This window comes from Adiantum capillus-veneris, chromosome 15 (assembly GCF_014529385.1).
Source record: "Adiantum capillus-veneris isolate H3 chromosome 15, ASM1452938v2, whole genome shotgun sequence".
Classification (NCBI taxonomy): Eukaryota; Viridiplantae; Streptophyta; class Polypodiopsida; order Polypodiales; family Pteridaceae; genus Adiantum; species Adiantum capillus-veneris.
In genome coordinates, this window is record NC_140945.1 from 83,527,947 (window position 1) to 83,546,916 (window position 18,970).

At 42.4% G+C, this 18,970-nt stretch overlaps 1 protein-coding gene across 1 annotated transcript; it reads left to right on the top strand.

Annotated features, from left to right (window-relative positions):
- The first annotated feature begins 11,606 nt into the window (after positions 1 to 11,606).
- Positions 11,607 to 13,557, top strand: LOC147440981 (uncharacterized). Its single transcript, XM_086483619.1, has 3 exons — positions 11,607 to 12,843; positions 12,960 to 13,094; positions 13,187 to 13,557. Exons 1-3 carry the CDS (start codon positions 11,861 to 11,863, stop codon positions 13,323 to 13,325), a joined length of 1,257 nt encoding a protein of 418 aa, XP_086339745.1. The 5' UTR covers positions 11,607 to 11,860; the 3' UTR covers positions 13,326 to 13,557.
- Positions 13,558 to 18,970: the final 5,413 nt, after the last annotated feature.

Consider the following 18,970-nt stretch of genomic DNA (forward strand, 5'->3'; position numbering starts at 1 on the left):
CGTGAAACGAGAATACGTTTTGTTAGCGGATGATACAACCTGTAACCTTTGCTTTCAGCACTATAACCAACAAAAATACATTTGACAGCCTTATCATCCAATTTTATGCGCTGCACTTGTGGCACCAAAGAATATGCCAAACAGCCAAAAACACGCATGTGCTCAATAGAAGGTTTTCTATCATGCCATGCTTCATATGGAGTAATAGACTGCAAAGCTTTCGTAGGACACCCGTTAAGTACATAAGTGGCACACATGATGGCCTCAAGCCAAAAAGAATGCGGCAAAGCTTGACTTTTGACCATACATCGTGCCATTTCCATTAGTGACCTGTTTTTCCTCTCAGCAACACCATTTTGTTGAGGTGTATAAGGCACTGTACATTGGTGTTTTATCCCACGACTAGCCAGAAATGCATTAAATTCATGAGACATATACTCCCCCCCTCGATCGGAACGGAGGGTGCCCATAGTACATTTTGAGACATTTTCAGCCATAGCCAAAAATTGTTTGAAGCACATAAAAACTTCGGACTTCGCTTTAAGCGGAAATACCCATGCATGCCTGGAGTAATCATCAATGAAAGTCACGAAGTACAGGTAATTGCCCAAGGACGGAGTTTGCATGGGCCCACAAACATCACTATGCACAAGCTGCAACCTGCATGTGGCCCTAACTGAACCATCCTTTGGAAACTTAGAACGCTGCATTTTACCCAGAATACAGCCTTCACAAACATGTTTGACAGGTGCTTCAAGAGGCGGCAAAGAAGCAACCATATCAGATTTCTGCAAACGCAGCAAACTGGCAAAATTCAGATGACCAAAACGTGCATGCCAAAGTTTTGCATATGAAATAGCCCTTGAATCTGCAACAGCATTTGCAAAATTTTGTCCACACTTGTCATACAAAGTGAGCTTATACAGCCCACGGCACAAAAGCCCAGATGCAACAATTTCATCACCAAAACTGAGATCATGAACTGTACATCTGTCATCCACAAATTTGACTACAAGTCCAAGTCTAGCAAGTGCGGATACAGACAAGAGATTCTTCTTGATCCCAGGTACATAAAGTGCATCACAAGTGTGAAGGAACTGCCATTAGCAGCAGTGAGCACAATCTTTCCAACTCCCTGAACTGGATAAGAGGCGTTGTTGGCACAAGTGACTGAATTCCCATGAGGGACAGACTCGAGAGAGGTAAACAATTCACGATGTGAGGTAATGTGCTTTGTAGCACCACTGTCGAAATACCACACATGTGAATCTGCAGCAACTGACAAGCATGCATCATGGACAGCAGGATTGTAAGTGCACTCTGCGCTAAAAGCCCATTCTGCATCAACATCAGCATCACAATCTTCTTTCACAGAAGACTCAACAATGGCTGCATTTGTAGTGGAACCAGCATTTGCAGTGGAACCACCCTCTTTCTTCTTAGACTCTTTGGCCTTCAACTTAGGACACGACTTGATCAAGTGATCATTGGCTTTACAATAATGGCAACGCATCTTCTTTTTGCCCTTATCACCAGAATTGCAAGACGAAGTGCTGCCAGCAGAAGCATTAGGAACAGAATTTTTGCCACTCGCAGCAGAACCATAAGAAGTGGCTGCATTACTGTTACCACCCTTTCTTTGAGAAGCAATAAAAGCCTGTTCAACTGCACGCTGCCTAGTCCTGTTTTTTCTAGAAAGTGACTCTTGCAACAGCAATGTGCATAATGCATCAAACTTGACAACTTCAGGATTTCCTTGGGTCATCAGTCTCCAAGTACTAGCAAAAGTCTGGTAGGAATCTGGTAAGGCATCAAGAACAGTCTGCACAAGGGAACTGTCCGAAATGACTTCACCTGCAGAAATGAGTTGCTCATTGATATCCTTGACACTAGCAAGGAAAGTGTCCATATCATCTTCCTCATGCATAATCTTCGACTCTAGCTCTTTACGCAGCAAAGCAATTTTAGCCTCATTGCGGCTTGCATAAAGACCTGCTAGAATATCCCAAGCCTGTTTTGCAGATTTTGCTGAACGGATGTGAGGAATAATGGTGCGCTTCACAGACAACGCAATCAATGCATGAGCCTGCGCATCCTTAACATCCCAACGAGCTTGTTCTGCCGTAGGCAAAACAACTCTAACAGCTGCAATCCTTGCAGCAAGACCTGCAACATCCTCAACATCGCCTACATCTTCAGAACCAGGACGTACATCAATGCCCTGCACAATGTTCCAGACACCTTTTGACACAAGAACATGTTGCATCATATAAGCCCACATAGGGTAGTTGTCCCCATCCAACCTGTCCTCAGCAGCAAACATCTTGAACACATCTGTGTTGTTGTTGTCAGCCATGGTAAATGCTGCACCTGATGTGAAAACTGCCCGAAAATAGGAGAAATGGAGCGGGAACAACTTGTGCTATATAGCACAAACCGTAGAAGACTATAAGGCACCTGTTATGCAGAAAACGGCACTGACAGAAAATCTGCACAAAATGACGAAATAGCCTTTGCAGTACTGCCCATAGTGGAAACGGAGGCCGAAATGATCCCAAATCAAAATTCTGAGCAGACCAAGCTCTATGAGCTTACCCAAAATATTTGTCGACCTGCGAACGCTCGCCAAAGCTCACTGAAATTGAAGAAAGTAAGCAGGCGTGTGCTGGAGTAGCTGGCGACTAAGCCCGGGAGGACGTGACCTGCTCTGATACCAATTGTTGGAATTAGGGTTGCAGAGAAACACACACAGCTTGGAGAAGACGAAGGAAGCTCAAGGCACACAATAGAGAGTGTGTTACTTAGTGTGCAATGGAAAGATAGATAGCCCTAGAGTGATGGGCGTATATACAATGCACGGGGGAAAAAACCTCCTAAAGAGGGAAAAAATGCCCCGGCGGTCCTAGTGTGTTCACACACATCACTACCACATGTATATGGTAATAGTTTCCCCACGGTCTACAAACAGTCACCCAAAATGACTGGTAAACGGAAATCACAATGTTGTACAACATTGCTGAGGAATCAACATTGTCCTGAATAACCATTTGGGTTAGCATGAAAGATCCACAAGTACCCAAACCAAGCCATGACCTCTATTGATGATTGGTAGATCCAAAAGTAACCTTATAGAGATATTGCATATAGAGTGCAAAATGCTTCATAAGAAACTAACTTGATGAATATGCATGCTGCTCCAAATCAGCCTTTGCCAAACACTAGGGACTATAACACCTGGTGTGCATGCATTTAGCAAAAACAAATCCAAACATGCATATCCATGATCATACTTGCCAATACTTATGGCGAATGTGATGCTCTTAGCACACATTAAAGAGGAGTGTAAATAGTTTTAAAAAGAAACTAAATACTTTCTATTGCAATCATTTACAAGCCTTGTTGAAATGTTTTAACCATAACAGAAGGTGAAACATTAATCACTTTTAGGTGAAAACAATGAAACTTTTTCATTAACAACTCATAGCCATGCTATATGCATAAAAAACCATCCGTTAATGTTGTTTAACAGCACTTGTAACCTTAACAAGTTTTTCGAGTACCCGATAATTTTTGGCCTCTGAAATTGTTCCTGATATGATGTGGTGAAAATGGTCTATAAAACGGATTCAAACAGAACCTAGGGACTTTGTCGCGACACATAATTGAAATAGTGGACGCTAGTGTCAATCCCAAAGACTCATATTCTCCACATGTGGAATATGTCTCAACTAAGGATGTCTTTACAAAAAGAACATCCTTCAAGTACGAGATGTACTAGTGTGTGGAGGTAACTGCAAACACGTTGCGACATGCGTGAGAGGGATCCTCATTAACCTTGCTCCACACTGGCTAGGCCGAACTCCTTTATTCCTAGACCATGTTGTATCCTAGGTGACAACATGTGCCAAAGAAAACCTTACATGTAGGTTCATAATGCAAGAATGTATGTTGGACACTATGGTCCAAAATACTTTGCTCCTACATGACCTTGTCATCTCTCTTAAAGAGAAAAATGGATGAAAACATAGAATTTTATGCATCCTACTTGGAAAAGTAAACAAAAACATATTCAAGAAAGAAACAAAACCAATTGAGATGTATACCTGGAGGTTGAACATAGTGTTCACTTACATGTAGTCAAATGTACCTGCCCAAATTTCCTGCCTGTAAAGGCCTAGGAACACGAATGGAAAATTAGTGAAATTCTAGCAATGTTCCACGTGTAACCCTGGGTGTTGCCTATGCAATCCAAACCCCTTGGTTAAAATCTACATTGTCAAACCCCTTGGTGAGACTTTTCATACTACTCAACTAACAACCAGTAGTAATTGAAGTCAACTTTGGAAGTTGAAACTGTCCACTACACCTTGGCAGCTTATGGACTTCTTTCCTTAAAAGTGCAAGTGTGAGGGTTTCAAGAATTGACCATCAACACTTAATAAGTGATTTAGTAATCATGAGCTGGGTCTTACCAAAATATTATACTCACATAGACACGCTTAGTGCTCTAGATAAAATAGGAGATCCACTAAAGTTGGAATCATATTCACAACTGGATCTTTTCTAGACCCAAAAATCCATAATCTTGGGTTTTTTTGAACAGTCGTGCTGTTTGAAATATTGGCTTCATCTATACACCTTGATAGAGATAAGCTCTTACGAGTTTAAGATGTTCAAAAACGCAACTTGATCATCATACTTAAAGCGTGTAGTGCTAAAATAACACCCAAAAAATCAGTAATGGCAAGAATCTTGCTTGTCCATTAGGATCCATGGGTACAATCTTGAAAGCAATCATTGATGGATTACAAATAGATGGCTCTTAGCCATTCCAAAATAGGTGGCTCTTAGACCTTCAAAAATAGACGGCTCTCTTAGCCCTTTCTGTTACCATATTGACATAGAAAGATTTAGTAAAATCATTCCTAAATTCACCTTTCCCGCAGAGAATTAGAAAGGGAGGAGAGAGAGAGAGAGAGAAAGATAGAGAGAGAGAGAGAGAGAGAGATGGGATGAGAAAAATCCCTTATTCTATTACGTTGTATGCCCCCTACATGCCTCTGTCCAGACACTGGCGGTGTGGTAGCTTATCCTATAAGCGTACAACAAAGCGCTTGTACAACACTCTCGTAGAGTGAGGTAACATAAGTCACACCTTGACCCACCTACCTTGTATGTGGTCGTGACTGTACTAGAGTGACTCAGGTATGACACTTTTTCTGTGAATAAACTTGAAAAAAAATGTTTGTAGTCATCAATAACTTATCTTGTCCTTAATAGAGTAGCTAGTTTTATAGCGGAAGCGTATACAACGATGGGGTGTCATCATGCATCCATCGTACTAGTACTCCATGCATACATATCAAAAAATAGAATTTTAAGCCCTTGGCCTCAATGACAGTCTCAACCATGTGAGCTCTTGGTATATGTTCCTTACACGATTATACTGGCATGGATACATCATAGTGCGTCGTTGCGTAAATTGTAAGCGTATATCCATGTAGTGCCAAAGATATGTGTGCCATTATCAGTGATCTGAAGTCAACTAATAATACCTTAGCACATAAGACAAGCCTTGCTTTGCATGGAGTCTAGCATAGCACTTTGCTTTGCACAATTGAGATTTTTTTTCAAATAAAATGTTAAATTTTGAGAAGAAACAAGCATAACTTGAAATTTACTACCTTGTTACCCACTTGTGGCCACGGTTCTAGTAATTCGCTCAAATCTGGCTCATAGCCATATGTATTTCTTGAGTGAGATAGAGTATGTATTATACGCCCTCGTGTGAGTGAGTAGAGTATTTCTTGAGTGAGTTAGAGTATGTATTATACGCCCTCGTGTGATATAAAAACCTGCAGACATCTTGGCAAGGTTCTCCAAGTTAGTATTCTAATAGCATATTCCTAACATTCAAAATCGCGATGCCAAAAATGTCGAAAGGAAAGCCTTGCTTCACATAAATACTCATGGAGCTATGATAATCATAGCTAACAATACTCTTGTCAATTTACAATGTCATAGAAAAAGGAAGTCGACCTTGTTGATCATTCATAGATAATCGACCTTGTCGAATTGTGCAATGTATTGAAAAACAAAAAAATACTTGCAAGAGATGTACCTTATATCTACTTGGCGTGATTACTATTATCCTGAGGATTTGTAGACGGAGCCTTGATCCCGTGATGTCTTAGAAAACTCGTCGGATCATGCTTGCCGACAATGGGTGGATCCTGTCGTTGTTTGATTGCATTAATGATATACAACTTGCCTCCAACATGCCTAGGATCCATGCCCTAGCAAATTGAAGCCTTGCTTCCCCCTGTGCTCCCCCCCTCCTCTTGATAGTAGGAAGAGGATAAATCAAAGAGATACTTGTTAATCAAAATATATGACCAAGTAAGTGTATGGAGTCTTGCTCCTCTTGGGAACTATGAATGAGAGAGAAATAAGCCTTGCTTCATAGGACAATCCACATGCCTGCATGACAAAATTGTGTCAATAATTAACAAAGAATCAACCTACGATGCATCGACATGCATTGCCACCGCTACCTTGATTGGACAAGAGACCTTCGTAAATCAAGAATTAACTTGTGCAAATCTCTTTAAGAACTCCTACATTGTAAAATTATCATAAAGCTAGAAAACCTTAAAAACATGAAACATCAAACCCGTTGATCAGTCTCAATCATTATGCTTTGCCTGAAACCTTGCTCTAGTCAACCGTGAGTATATCCCTCGGAGCATCTCGATAACATGCTATCTTTTTATTTTTCCTTGGAAATTGGTCTAACTCTTTGTGTTTCCAAGTCCATGTGTGTTACTAGGCTGGTTACGGCTTTCAGAAACCGCCCAAAACACGCATTAAATTGCAGATCCCTGAGATGTTCGGATATTGCTGAAGGTTCACCCTTGGCGTCCGAATTTTTGCACTTTGTCATTGCCTTCATGATTTGTGTGTTCGAGTCTCCATGGTTCTTGAACCGGCTTATCCACGACAGGCTCTATCCTTATTATTCCCAACCTCCCTTTATAGGCCTTGCCCCTACCTAAGATCCCGTCTCCATTGGTAGTTGGCCCTTGGCCCGATCCTTGACCTCCCTTGGGTTTGCCCTTGGCATCATTATCCTTACGCCCTTCAAATAGGTTGAATCGTAAACCATTTGATACTCTCATGGTCAAACAAAATCTCAAGCTCTACACCATATAAATAATGCTGCCACTTACAAAAGGCATGTATAATGGCATATGAAGTCACACTCCTACACAAAATAATTCTATTGATCTTCGTCTTTTTAATTTCAAGGTAACAAATCTACCACCTTGAAGTAGAACATCACCCTCCAAGACAAAAGGTTTTGATGGATCGATGAGATGTTCAATAGTGGAGCAATCAGTAAAGCTATCTTAAGCTTATCAAAGCTACTCTACTTCTTGCCTTGCCAAAATGATAGTATTGCAAACATTGGAGCCTTGCCCTTGCATAAGAGATATGGTACAACTTTGTGTACTCTTAGTTTGTGAAAGCTTTACTTACTTAACCAAAGCATAATTCAAATGAGTTGCTCCATCTTCCAATATGTATGTGCACCTTGTGCCCATTAATGTATCCATGAGGATGAACTAAATCATGAGGAACCACTGGTCACTGTCACATGGAAGCTCTGAGTAAACATTCATGTGCCTCTGTGGAGGGAAATACTTCCACCTGAGAGAAATAAGTGGACTCACTTCATTAAAACAATTGGATTTTGTGCTTAGCCTTTTCTTTTCCTTTGACTATCAACTTAACATTGCCCTTGGCCTTGTCTTTTTGGTCCTATGTTCGTTCAAAAGCGGTTGTTCCGATGACATGATGAAGAACTTGAAGTAGAATAACTCTACAAGAAAGGAGGATACTTACTCTTGTTTCTAGCGGAGTTACACCTTGTGTAACCTTAACAAAATTACTTTGGTAATTCCTATGTATTGGCTGCAAAATTAAAAAAATTAGAGGAAAACCTAAAATCTACTAGAGCTAATTGAACCTTGCTTGCCAATCCCTCTGTCCAAACCTTGCAAAGCCTTGGAATTTTGTGTGAATGCCCTTTTGATAAGGCTCTTGGCAAACAAAAGCCTCAAGCCCAAAAAATAAGGAACCAACCTATTGAATATGAATTGCAAGAAACAACACGGCGATGCCGTTTGATACCACCGACATCATAAGCAGCTATGGTCCAAGTTGGGAAATGTGCCTTGCAAGGGAAGTCTCCCCCTAGAGCTTTCTTTCCCAAAAGTATGATACTAGTGCTAAAAATAGCACCAATGGCCCTTCCCATACCTAAAAGAAACTCCAATGAGTTCTAATACCACTTAAAGGCCTAGGGATCTATGATGTGTCTTCTCCACCTAGCCAACCCTCTTAAAGGGAGCACATCATCCTTATCTTTAGGACCAGCTATTACCTTAGGATAATAGCTTTAGACCTTGTCCCTTGGGAGCTTTACCTGTACATGATTAATTAGCATTGTACTAGCCATTATATCGCTACAATCTCTTTTGAAACCACCCTGAACAACAATATCTCTAATAATTAGGATGTGCCAAGATCTACAATCACGTGAACCTCACAAGTCTCAAGTTTCAAAATAGTGAACATGCAAACGGAGCTCAAGCTATCGACAAAGCTTTTTTTAAGTCTCCACAGACACGTTTCAAATGTGCCTAGGCATATAAGACAATGTGCAAAATGTAAGAGGACACACTTTAACATTGTGGCTTATTACTTATGTAGAAATCTATGGAGCCTCGCCATGCTCACATGACATGCTAAACCTAATGCAATGCTCAATAATTCATTGTCTTTTTTCTTTTTAGTGATGTTTATGTGTGCATAGATTAGCCCCGGGGCGTCCACTAGGAAATATGTAAGATAGCACGTGCGAACAAAATAAGGGATTTATAATTAAGTACATTTAAAGAAAAATGTACTTGTATACAGGGTTTTCTTATTGAGAAAGTGAAAAATTTCATACATAAGGGCTAGTTTTTTTTACAAAAATGCATACATAAGGGGCACATATAATACTTGAAAATATACAGATAAGAGATTATTTTAGTATCTCTTGTTCGCACGTGCTATATACAATATTTACAAAGTGGACTCCTCGGGAGATTAGCCTTGATCTTTCACTAATTAGAAGGCAAATCACTCTCTATTATCTCTTGTTTGCTCTCTCGTTTCAAGTATTCTCTTGTATTTGGTTACAAATTTGTGTGCATGACTTGCATGGTTTGATTAGTTTGGCTAATTATTGCTATGCTTGACTCATTAGCTCTATGTGTGTTTAAAGGTTGATTAGTTGGGATTAGCTAGAGTTGTGCACCATTGTTATAGGATTTAATCCAATAGAAGCCACAAGAAGTGGGTTGGGATTGCCTTTTAATGTCATTGCTTCTCCATTGCCATTGAGCTTCTCACACATTTGCCTCTTCTATGTTGTCATTGATTAGCTCTCTTATTATCAGAGTGTTTCCATGCCATAGCCGGGTTAATGATCCATTGATTGACATTTTTTTTGGGATTGTTGTTTGTATGTATGTTGGCTCTAACAATTGATAAGATGCAACAAGACGTCGATATAAACACCCCCCCCGGCGCCCAAAGATGGCCCCAAAAGCATGTAGGCCGTGTCATGCTCCGAAAGTATGTGTTGTTGAGAGATATTGTGGTGAGAGCAATAGTTTCATGACTTGAAACTCTTGTGCCTTTGAAATATTTGACGTAGGCCATCTTAGCCAAGACCTTGTAAGGAGGGAGGAAGTTTAAACATAGACACACTTTTTTAATAAACATACACGAAGACATTAAATTAGAGAGAGAGAGAGAGAGAGAGAGAGAGAGAGAGAGAGAGAGAGAGAGAGAGAGAGAGAGAAAGAAAGTAGAGAATCACATATATAGAGAATCACTGGTAAGAGAAGAAAAATGAATTGGCATCCTCCTTGGATGAGCGAACTGGAACTTCATTATGCTCTCCTTTGATCAACTGCTACTGTCGTCTGCCTCGTAGTGTACTGGTCTACTACCTTTTGCACATGCTTACGGTACCCCCACACAGAGGGGGGTAATTGTTATAAATCACCCTCCACTAGAGGTGTAATTAGATTTGGGGCATCTTTCCTCCTCCCCTCCTCGCGTTTGTGTGTGAGCAAATTTCCAATCAAGGGTCACTTCTTCCTCTCACCCCTACTCGTGTGGGGGGTACATTAGAGCTGCATCCCATTGGGGATGTGGGGCACACGTAGTGCATGGTTGCGTTGTGTGTAGCCCAGCCCCACAACAAAGCAGCTAGACTTTTGGCGCAAGAGTTTTGCGTTGGAAGCGCTGCAAATCCAAGCTTTGTAAAGGTAGGCATGCCATCTATAGCTTGTAAGAGCGCTAACAAATGGTAGTTCTCAACCCTGTTTTGTCATCAGATTCATTTTTTATCGAAATAGCAATTGTGAACCTTGTAGGAAGTTTTCGATTCATCTATTGATGTCCACCAAATCCTTGCCAGTAGGACCGGCATGCTGTGCATGGTCCTTATGTGCTGCAAGTCCTCCATGTGTTGTGTGGGATTCAGCTCTTTGTGAGATTGTCACCTACAAAAGTACGTTTTGTATGGGGCCATGGGCTATGAGAACTTGGGAAGGCATTTTTAGCACCTAGTAAATCATGTGATCAAATAGGTAAATAGTCCTACCTATATATGTAACATAGGTAGCTAAGAGCTAGTTCACATGAGAGGCTGGTTGGCAACTTGCCAACCAACAACTTGATTATGTGAGTTCTCATGGAAGGTATCTAAAACGTGAGAGAGTGGGAGAGATTTCTTTTTTAAGGAAAATGAATGGGAAAAGTAAGTGAGAGAATAGAGAGAGACGTGGAAAAAAAGTTTGTCTTTTCCTCCAGTCAATTAAAAACACTTTTTTCTCTTTGTTTTCACTTGTGGTTGCCATCTTGCTCCACCCCTTGGACATGGAGCCGTTTGGGAACTTGTTGGCAACATGTTGCCAACTATTTAGTGGAAACACTCCATGTGAAACCAAAAAATTGGCAACATATTGCCAACATTTTGAAAATCAAACCCTCATGTGAACTGGCTCTAATGTGGCCAGGTCACAGCCAGTAGGATGACACATGAAGTTGAGCCCTCAGCCGTTTATAAAGTCCAATCAATCGGACGGTAGGCAGAATTTTGACTTTCGACCACTGAATTTTAAAAGAGGTAGGCAACTTTCAAGTTGACCCATACTCAATGCAGGCGGAAAATAAAGGAAGATTATAATAATGCAAATATATATATTCTATAAACGTAATACAGGAGTAGACGGGAAAAGTTTATTGGCGGAAATTCGGATTCCATTTTAAAAAAAAAGCCTTTTTCTCTCTCTAAATATATATTCGTGCGTGCCGGGCCCCGGCTCTCCTGAAGCCTGAAGGTACCCCTGTTCCTTTCCCTTTGGTCAAAGCAATGAGGACTTTCTCTCTCAACACGGAATCGGAGACGTCACACACGTGTCTCTCAAAGTCAGCTTTGGATGCCTCTCTGCTCCCTCTACAAATTTCAACGACCCATTTTAGGGTTTTCCTCTGTGTCCTGAGTTCGGCAGCTGGCTTGGACTCTTCTTTGCTTAGCGCTCTCTCTCTCTCTCTCTCTCTCTCTCTCTCACCCACACAGCTGTGCGTTTAACAACCATCTTCAACGACCCATTAGGGCCTTGTGTCGATCTCATTCTCTGTGTTATGCGTTCCCCCTTTCTTTGAGGCCCCCCCCCCCCCCCCCCCCCCGTGTTCTCTTCTCCACTCTTTGTTGTGGGGAAGCTCCTCCTTAGCCATGGCAGTGCAGGTGCTTGACTTCAAGGGGCTTCCCACTATGCAACAGCGGAGCAGCAGCCATGATGGATGTGAGGCTATGTCCGCGAGCTTGCAAAGCATGCACCAGCTCATGAATCTTCTTTCCCAGAATCAGATGCGCCAAGCACAAGGTGTCTACTCCCACGTCCCAGATGCGGCCGCCTCTGATCTCAAGAAGGTAATCACGCTCGTTGGTGGATTGGGTCATGCACGCTTTCGGCGTGCTCCGGGAGGTCCCTCATCTACACCATCTCCCTCTGCTCTGTTTTACACACCTCAATGTGGAGGTTGCCCTGCTACCCCACACTCCCCTCCGCACATTCCGACACCCTCAAGCTCTTCTTACAGGGATGTGCAGCATTCTCAGGTTAGATGTTCGCCTTGTCATGATGCTTCACAGCCCGCATGTGTAGCGGATGTGCGGCTGCCTGAAACCCATTCCACACATCACAATTTTACATGCCGCCCTTGCAACAATGAGGGCCCTGCTAACGGAGATGCACACTTTGCGAGCGCCCATATAGTTTCACACATTGTATACGAGGATCTGCATACGAAGCATAGTTCCCATCTAGGAAAAGCAGGTGAGAAGGAGCAAAATGCAGATGGAAGTGTATATGATGCTAGCACACCCCACACTTTACATGTACATGGGCATGCACGATGTAGAGAGGCAAAGACGAAAAAGATGGACAATGAAGTTTCTGCCACCAAATTGTTCTCTGCAAGACCTTGTGCAGAGCCAGATCAAGCCCTTTTTGACACTTCAAGGACAAACGGCTCCTTTGTCTCATCGCTGAGCATTGAAGAACGGGGAGGAGGTACTGTAAGCAGTGGAAAGCCATTGTTTAGCAGTGCACGGCCACCGCTACCGCCTAAGAAAAGGAAGGCTTCAGAAAAGGTTGAGGAAACCAGCAGAAAGTGTCATAAGCCATGGCAGTGTCATTGTGCCGACAAGCGCAGGTACACACATATGAAACTGAACTAGTCCCGAATTTATATGTATGTGGCCAAGTTGCTTCTTGAGGTGCTTGCGCGAGTATGTGTGTCTTACAAGCAATTCTTTTTTTCGCGACCAGGAAGTCACACAGCAGGACTGTCCTAAGGATACCGGTGGTCGATGACGAAACGAGTTCAGATATTCCTGTTCCAGATGATGGGTACTCTTGGAGTACATATGGGCAGAAATCAGTCGAAGGCTCCCTCTATCCACGGTGAGGCATCTGCAAGGCTCAGCCGTTGTTCTTTTGGCCTTTTCCCTTTCAAAAACTGTTGAAATCTGATTTGCTTGCGTATGCATGTGCAGGGTTTACTACAGGTGTAGTAGTGTAAGAGGATGCCCTGCCCGTAAGCATGTGGAACGTGCCTCCGAAGATGCGAACATTTTGATTGTAACCTATGGGAGACGGCATATGCATCCTCAGATCCACAAAGTGAGTCTCTAGTGGATGTGACCACCTTCTTTCTCGGCCGACGAGGATTCCATTCTGTCTTCAGCTCTGCTGGCTTGCTTGCCTAGTGATCAAAGGCGGTGAGAGCAGGCTAATTTTGTACAAGAAAAACTTTCATATTACATATTTCCATTCGAAAATCAGGTGGATATATGTTATACAAAATTTTGCAAAGTTGTACACTCCAAGAGATGCAGAACAAATTATAATTTCACCATTTTGGCTAGCGTATGTGTGCAGTAATGGTACTTGTGCCCCAATTGTATTTTGCTGGTTGGCATTCATTGGGAAATGTCTGCGTTTGTGTGCGCTTGATGTTGTCTCTCTTGGTTAACGGTTTTTCTTGTTAAATGGTAATTTTCCGATTGTGTTAGAACAGGAGTTCAATATCACAATGTTGTTTAGCATCTTGAAGTGCTTCGATCTTTGGAAGATGGCGTAATGCATGGATGTCAAAACTGTTTCCCCTCTTAAATTAAGCCACAGATCTAGTCATATTGTGGTGTTCATTACGGATAACCTCGCATTGTTCAAATTTTCTCATCAAAACAGATACTCAGTTCATGGCCTTTGTTATTGAAGTACGCTGGCAAGCGAGTGATCCTAAATTAATGCATAGTTCTGTCGCATACTATTGGGTGATTTGAAATGTGGGAATATCCATGTATCTCGTATGTTTTATGCATCATGGAAGAGATGGTTGTATCATCTTGTGGATGATTTACCCTGAGTCTATAGCTTGCTCATTCCTTTCAAGAGTGAATTTGTGCTTTTCTTGAATGCATTTTGGGTTTCCTTTTGGTGGAAAAGTTCCACAGAGTGGCATTAAGGATAGTGGTTAATAAGAAACGAGTGATTTGTTTCACCTTTTTGTATTGCATGTACAGACGGCTGGTTATTTGGTTATTTGGAGAAAGGGGGGACTTGAACATACCTCACACCCCTCGTACCAAGCCGGACATGGCCAATCGATCCCTGTGCTATTCATAGGCATTTCCTCTCGAGAAAGGGCCACTGAGCCCAAGTCGGAAGTCGACCGCTTATTACTAATCTCACTAATGATACTATTGTTCAGGTCTCTACCAGTGCACGAAAAAAACCTAGGTTTAGTGTAATCCCAGCACCTACAAATTTTGAAATTTACCTCTAAATTTATATTTGCAGGTGAGAATGTACAAATTTTTTGAAAAAATTAGTGTAGGTCGGTGTAAAACCCTTCAAATTTTGTCAATATACCTCTGATGTTTCACATATGTAGGTTTGCCATGTTTTTGGAAAAATGTTTTTTGGGAGCACTGGTCTCTACACAAAGGAATAAAGAGCACACAGTGAAGCCTAGCTGCAGTCAATGTAGGAGAGAGACTTGCCTCGAAAATTAAGGGCCATTGAGCCTTTCATTTCATGTTTTGATAGAGACCATGTTTGGTAAAGATTAGCAATGTAGGTGGCACTTACATATCGGAAAGCAAGTCCTTTTTGTTTTTTTTTGGTGGAATTTTGGGGGTTTTTTTTTGGGGGGGGCGGGCGGGGCGACGCTTTCGAGGATCAGAGCGCAACTCTGGCACCCAAACTATCGTTTTGACCAGGAAGATGTGATGTGAATGGCTAAAACTTTGCTTTTGAGTGGTCAACAAACAAATATTGGGAGCATTAGTCTGAAAAGAGAGGAATGAGCTTTCTAATTAAAGTGGGTCAAGTTGAATGTCCCTATCACGCATTTGGCTTTTGCTTGACTCTTCAAGGTAAGCCACTCAAAATATATACTCGGATCAATGATCAACAACATGAGTGGTGGATTAAGTCAATGCCCAACAAGAGGAGGCAACCTTTTGTAATAGTGCATAGCACAAAAAGTGTCAAGTTTTTTAAACCCCTCCCATATTGCTTGAGACATGCTTTCAAGCAATGATTCACTTGTGCACTCATAAAGTCCATTGCCAAAGAATTTTGAAAGCAATGTTGTTGGGTTGTACTTGCTTTAAGCTTTACATCCTCTTGCTAACCCTTCTTTCCAGCCTCCTTTGATCTAAAATCTATTTCAAGTTTATTTAGGGTGGGTTCAGACAAGCTCGATAGTAGAGAGGGTGCTTTTCATCTTCGTTCACAAGAGGTGGTAGAGCCTCGTCACTGCTTAACAACTCCTTTTGGGAGGTGGGATCAATGGCTCACGATCACCGGTTGATTGTGTCCATTGGATTGTCTAGGGAATGCAAAAGATTCTCACTTTTTCGGATCCGGGGCTTGAACCTGCTACCCTTTTCCCTACGGAACTGACTCTAACCACTAGGCTATCGCACTTTCATTGAAAGACACGTGTGTGGTAAGTTTATAGATCTCCGCATCGCGGACAAGTTTACATCTAGTTCACACCTACTTCACACTGAGTTCACATTGATTTCACACCAAATTTGGTGTCGTGCACAGACCCTCCCAAGTTCACACTTTGTTCACGTCGAGTTCACACCGAGTTCACACCAAATTCGGTGAGGTGCACATACCTCACGAGTTCACTCTTAGTTCACACCTAGTTCAAAGGATTGCACCTGCCTCGCGATGCGTAATGTGGGCCATTGATCCCACCTCCCTAGGGAGGTGTCAATTAGTGACGAGGGTGGTAGGGCAGAACATAATTTGTACTTCTAACATTCTCCTCACCCACTCAGTTGTAGCCTAGTGGTTGGGTTGCAGTCGGTGTATTCAATGGTCGGAGTTCAACCCACACGACGTTGCATGATCCATTCTGAAAAGCGAGTGACATTGAGGGATTTCTTTGGGGAGGGGGGGCTCGTTAGTTTTGTCGTAGATCCAGAAATAAGCTATAACATTTTTGCCCAATGGAATTTCTCCATGGAGGACTCATGCTCCTTTCATTTTTCATGTCACCGCCTCGTCTGAATGCGGCCTTGGGATTTATATTGGGTCTAGGCTCTCTCTCTCTCTCTCTCTCTCTCTCTCTCTCTCTCTCTCTCTCTCTCTCTCTCTCTCTCTCATTATATACACTCTCTCCACAACACTAAGAGTTGTAAAAGAGGCATAGGCCTAGTGCACACTCATGGGCCGAGAAAGGGTAGAGAGGCATGTTCTATACGCTCTCTCCACAACACTAAGATCCGGATAGGCAGAAACAAGGTTCGTTTGGCAACCTGTCTCACCCGTCTCGGAAGAACTCGAGAAAGGATGCGGCATTAGAGACCCCCTCGCCGTTACCTGGTTTAGAGATGCTCATGCAAAAGAGAGAGCTATTAGATCAGGAATTGAGAGATGTCACGAGGCAACTAAAATTAGGGCTAACTGGTAGAAGCGAAATATACCGCAGCTTCATAAGAGAATCTAATGGATAAAATGTACACTGACCTTGCCCTAACAGTTTTTGGATGATGACTCTGTCATTGCAAAAAGTTCAGTGAGGGAGATCAAGAAACACTTAGCTATGCAAGAAAAACTCACTTTAATCTTTGGCCGCAGAGCAGGAGGATCCCAAATAGACATGAATTGCTCCAACGGCCGCAAGGCACACATATTATTGACCATGCAGGTGCAATTGACCATGCGACTTACCTGGCCAAGGGTTTTTTCTCAGCTTGATTCAAGGAAGCGTCTAATGTTGCTAAGGTCCTAAGAAGGGTTCTCTTGTGTTCAACAGAGATCAGGTATGTGTGTTTCAGTAGAACCCTTTGTTCAACTCGCAGGAGTCTCTGCAAGAAATTCAACCTGTATGGGTGGAATTCGTAGGCCTTCCAAGTTGCCTATGGGAAAACCTTAGGGATCTAGCGAGTTCCTTGGGCACCCCTTTGTTTGTGCCAACCAAGAGAGGCCTTGGTAGAAGCTCCAACAAAGTATGCATAAGATGGAACGTCTCCAAACTTACTTTGGGGTGTGCTTTGAATGCAACAAGTTCGGCCACTTTGCTAGAGATTGTTCACTAAGACCTAAAGCACGAGGTACGGGAGGGAGAGAAAAAGGGAGATGGACAATCTGCGAAAGGAGAAAAAATGTATTGTTCTAAGGAATTAGATGGTAAAAGTGAAGACTCATCCCAACCCCTTCTACATGTGGAGCCCACCATTACAAATACATCTCAAGCCCCTCAAGAGCCACTTGAGAAACAAACAAATGTATTCTAGACTACAAAACCCCATCTTTTTATGGTGGCCTCAAATTCGACAATCACAATTCCAGAACAAAATACGACACTTAAGGCTAACAAAAGAGTAAAGATTGTGGCAAGAGGGAGGAGAACAAACTATGCTACCATAAAAAAAGGGTTAGAAAAAAATTCATTATCACTCACATCCCGAAAAGGGGGAATCCGCTATCCCCCTTCACAATGCTTTCGAGGTGCTACAGGACATGATACCCCTGGACAACTAGGACTCTCCCCCGACAACAGGAGAAGTGAGGGAGTTTGGGGGTCAGAGTGGATCTGATGCTGGGAAATTTGTCCCCCTTTCCCCATGAACCCTATTCTCCAAGTGATCTCTTGGAATGTGAAAAGGGTATAAGGACAATGGAGAAACAAGAACAATTTTGGCAGGTGATGAAGAGAAGACGAGGTGTGTCTTGCTGATGTTTCCAAGAGCACCACCTTGATGTCACCTCTCCATGAAAGAAAACTCTTGGAAAAATCCTTCGTTTCTATGGTACTACTACATATGGGTTTTGACAAGAGTTCATAGGGACCTAGAGCCAAAAATTGTCTACCAACACCCATCTAGGAGGGCACTGGGTGTGTCAATCAAGATAAATGTTACCACCAAGCGATCACCACCACCAAGCGACCACCTTTTATGTAGCCATGGGCCGGGCTTGTGTGACCCTCTAGTAGTGTATTATGTTATTGGCTGGGCTTGTCGATCAAGTAGGAATGGTTAAGAGTGATCGCCGATGAGAGGCACACTCTAAAACTGGAACCTATAATATTTGGGTAAGATTGGCTAAGTGTGGGCACCTAAATGTGAACGGGCAAGCCCATATATAAGTCAATTTAAACCTAAAATACCTCATTCTCTCATTTGTGCAATGCAAGAAGAGTGCTCTTGCTTCATCTCCTTCTCCGTCTCCTTTGTGTACTAGTGTGTGTGTGTGTGTGTGTGTGTGTGTGTGTGTGTGAGAGAGAGAGAGAGAGAGAGAGAGAGAGAGAGAGAGAGAGAGGTCCAATTATAGTTAAGGAAATAGAGTTAGTAGACCAGGAGAAGAGTCCAACCTATTTTTATTGCCCAAGATCTGATAGAGACTGAGGAGTGTGTACTTAAAGAACTTCTCAAGGAATCCAGGGATATATTTGCTTGGAAATATCATGACATGAAAGGTGTTCTACCTTCAGGGGTGCAACACACAATCCCCATGAATAGCAAGGCTAAACCAGTTCAGCAACGACCCTACCTAATGAATCCTAAATATGCAAAGATCGGTCAAGAAGAGATTGAAAAGCTTGTGAAATGCGGGTTCATATACCCTATTGAGCACTCAGAATGGGTGTCTCCAATAGTGATTGTGCCAAAAAATAATGGGAAACTCAGGGTGTGCGTGGATCTCAAGAAGGTCAATGCCACCACTAGGAGGGACCATTACCCCTTGCCATATTCAAAAAATGTGCTTGAAAGAGTTGCAGGGAAGGAAGCTTGTAGCTTTTTAGATGG

Excerpts from the sequence above, each read along its gene's own strand:
- LOC147440981 (XM_086483619.1), top strand. The coding sequence starts at position 11,861 with ATGGCAGTGCAGGTGCTTGACTTCAAGGGGCTTCCCACTATGCAACAG. Across the intron at positions 12,844-12,959 it reads CATTGTGCCGACAAGCGCAG|GAAGTCACACAGCAGGACTG; the intron begins GTACACACATAT and ends TTTCGCGACCAG. Across the intron at positions 13,095-13,186 it reads GAAGGCTCCCTCTATCCACG|GGTTTACTACAGGTGTAGTA; the intron begins GTGAGGCATCTG and ends ATGCATGTGCAG.